This window comes from Buceros rhinoceros, unplaced genomic scaffold (assembly GCF_000710305.1).
Source record: "Buceros rhinoceros silvestris isolate BGI_N320 unplaced genomic scaffold, ASM71030v1 scaffold8586, whole genome shotgun sequence".
Taxonomy (NCBI): Eukaryota; Metazoa; Chordata; class Aves; order Bucerotiformes; family Bucerotidae; genus Buceros; species Buceros rhinoceros.
Window position 1 is genome coordinate 1 of NW_010416870.1, and position 1832 is coordinate 1832.

The window sequence follows — 1832 nt, forward strand, 5'->3', positions numbered from 1 at the left end:
CTGGCTGCGGCTGTCAGAGTGGGGCTGGGGACCTGCATGGGTCGCTGGAAGTCATCAGCATCTCCGGAATCAGCTTAATGTCAGGAATTTCCTGCCGAGGAGAGGAATCCATGGCATTAACGTGAAAGGCCAAAAAAAGAGATCATCCTGAGCCCCAGATAGTCCCTGGGCTGGACAGGAAGAGAAAGCGGCAGCGGGATTGGCCATGACCTCCACACCAAAGCTTTCTCCAGCGGATGGGAGGGCGATGGGGGGTTTTGGGTGGGTGAGCAGGTTGGGGGAAGGTGTCTGAGATGAGTGCCAGGGGGTCTCCAGCAAGGAGACCCCCGGATCCAGCTCCTGCCTAACACAGCTCTGCTCTCCCGTTGCAGAGAAGACGGGGAAGGTGCTGGGGGAGTTTTGCCGGTGTTACAAGGAGCAGTACGGCGTTGCGCTCTTCAACAGCGTCCGCTATGAGATTGAAGGCAATGGAGGGCCTCAGGCCCAGCTGCTCCACCGCAAGGTAGGAATCTGGCTCTGTGCGAGAAGTCGGAAGGCAGCTCCATCCCCGTGAGAGTCCGGATCGATGTCCTCCCCGAAGCCCAGGCACATCTCCTCTCCACATCCCACCTTGCTGGGGCGGGATGCTGCCCCCATGCCACTGGTCCAGCCCATGCTCACGGCATCGTGCAGCACATGGGGCTCCCCAGGAAGGTTTTGTATCCCATCCCATGCAAGGAGCACGGCCAGCGAACAGGGGCAAGGCTGGCTGTTGGCTGCAGCCCCTGTGGATATGAAGGTGCTTGATGCCAGGACTGGCAGGAGCTCCCAGGACCCCCTTGAGCCCAGGGAAGCCCTAAGCGGGATGTGCTGGGCCATCGTCCTCCTGCCCCTGGGTGCAAGCAATGCCCAGGGAGGAGCAGGAAACCCCTGGCAGGCACCCCTGACCCTGCGAGGGAAGAGGAGGTGGCTCTGAATCCGATCTCCAGTAGCCACGTGTCTCCTGCCTGGCAAAAGAATCCACACGTCCCCCCAGGGGGTTTATTGCCTGCAGCTGTAGCACCCAAGGATGGATCCTGCCCTCCACTGCCACCTCTAAAGGCAGATGCACACTAGCTGGGGCTTCTCCCTGGCGGATGGGGTTTGGGGTTCCTCCCTGGCTGGCTCGTTGGAGCCACTGTCCTCTGGGTGCTCCTTGAAAGCAGGAGGAGATGGCATTGCACATGGGGACGGAGCTTCTGCTTCTGTCTGGGGCTTAAAGGGGTGCTGGCTCGGTGGAGCCACTGTCCTCTGGGTGCTCCTTGAAAGCAGGAGGAGATGGCATTGCACATGGGGACGGAGCTTCTGCTTCTGTCTGGGGCTTAAAGGGGTGGTGTTTTTAAGAAATCTAGAAATCTGCAAGATCAGACTAGAGCCCTGGATGCTGACAGCAATCATATCCCTGGCCCACCCACAGAGGTGACACCTTGCTCAGGCACCTGGATGTGCCCCATCTCCTCTGAAAGCTGCCTGGGTGCTGGATGTGTTGAGCAAAACAAAGGTGTGGAGGTTCCTGGCATCCTTGGCAGGACGTCCCTTGGGCTCCTTGCAATTTGGCAGATGCCTTCAGCCCTCCCCGGGGGGTACCTCCATCCCGAGGTTGGTTGTTTCATTAAAAAACTTCGGCAAGCAGCCCAGGAATGTCTGAGGAAGTGAGGAACGGCGGCGAGGCAGGGAGGTCAGGGACGCTGGGCGAGTCTTTTGAAACAGCAGCGTGTAAGTAGGACATTCCTCTTGCACGATGTCCCATCTGCTGCCCATCCCCTGGCTGGGTCCCAGCAGTGCCACCGGAATGTGCCCAGGCTCCAGACACC

At 59.5% G+C, this 1832-nt stretch overlaps 1 protein-coding gene across 1 annotated transcript in view; it reads left to right on the forward strand.

Annotated features, from left to right (window-relative positions):
- Positions 1 to 352: 352 nt before the first annotated feature.
- FAM129B (family with sequence similarity 129, member B) overlaps positions 353 to 1832 on the forward strand; it is a gene marked incomplete at both ends in the record, with an annotated part of 14785 nt that continues 13305 nt past the window's right edge. Inside the window, one exon of the mRNA XM_010137965.1 lies at positions 353 to 502. Coding sequence (XP_010136267.1) covers positions 353 to 502 — 150 coding nt within the window. The remainder of the gene's footprint in view (positions 503 to 1832) is intronic.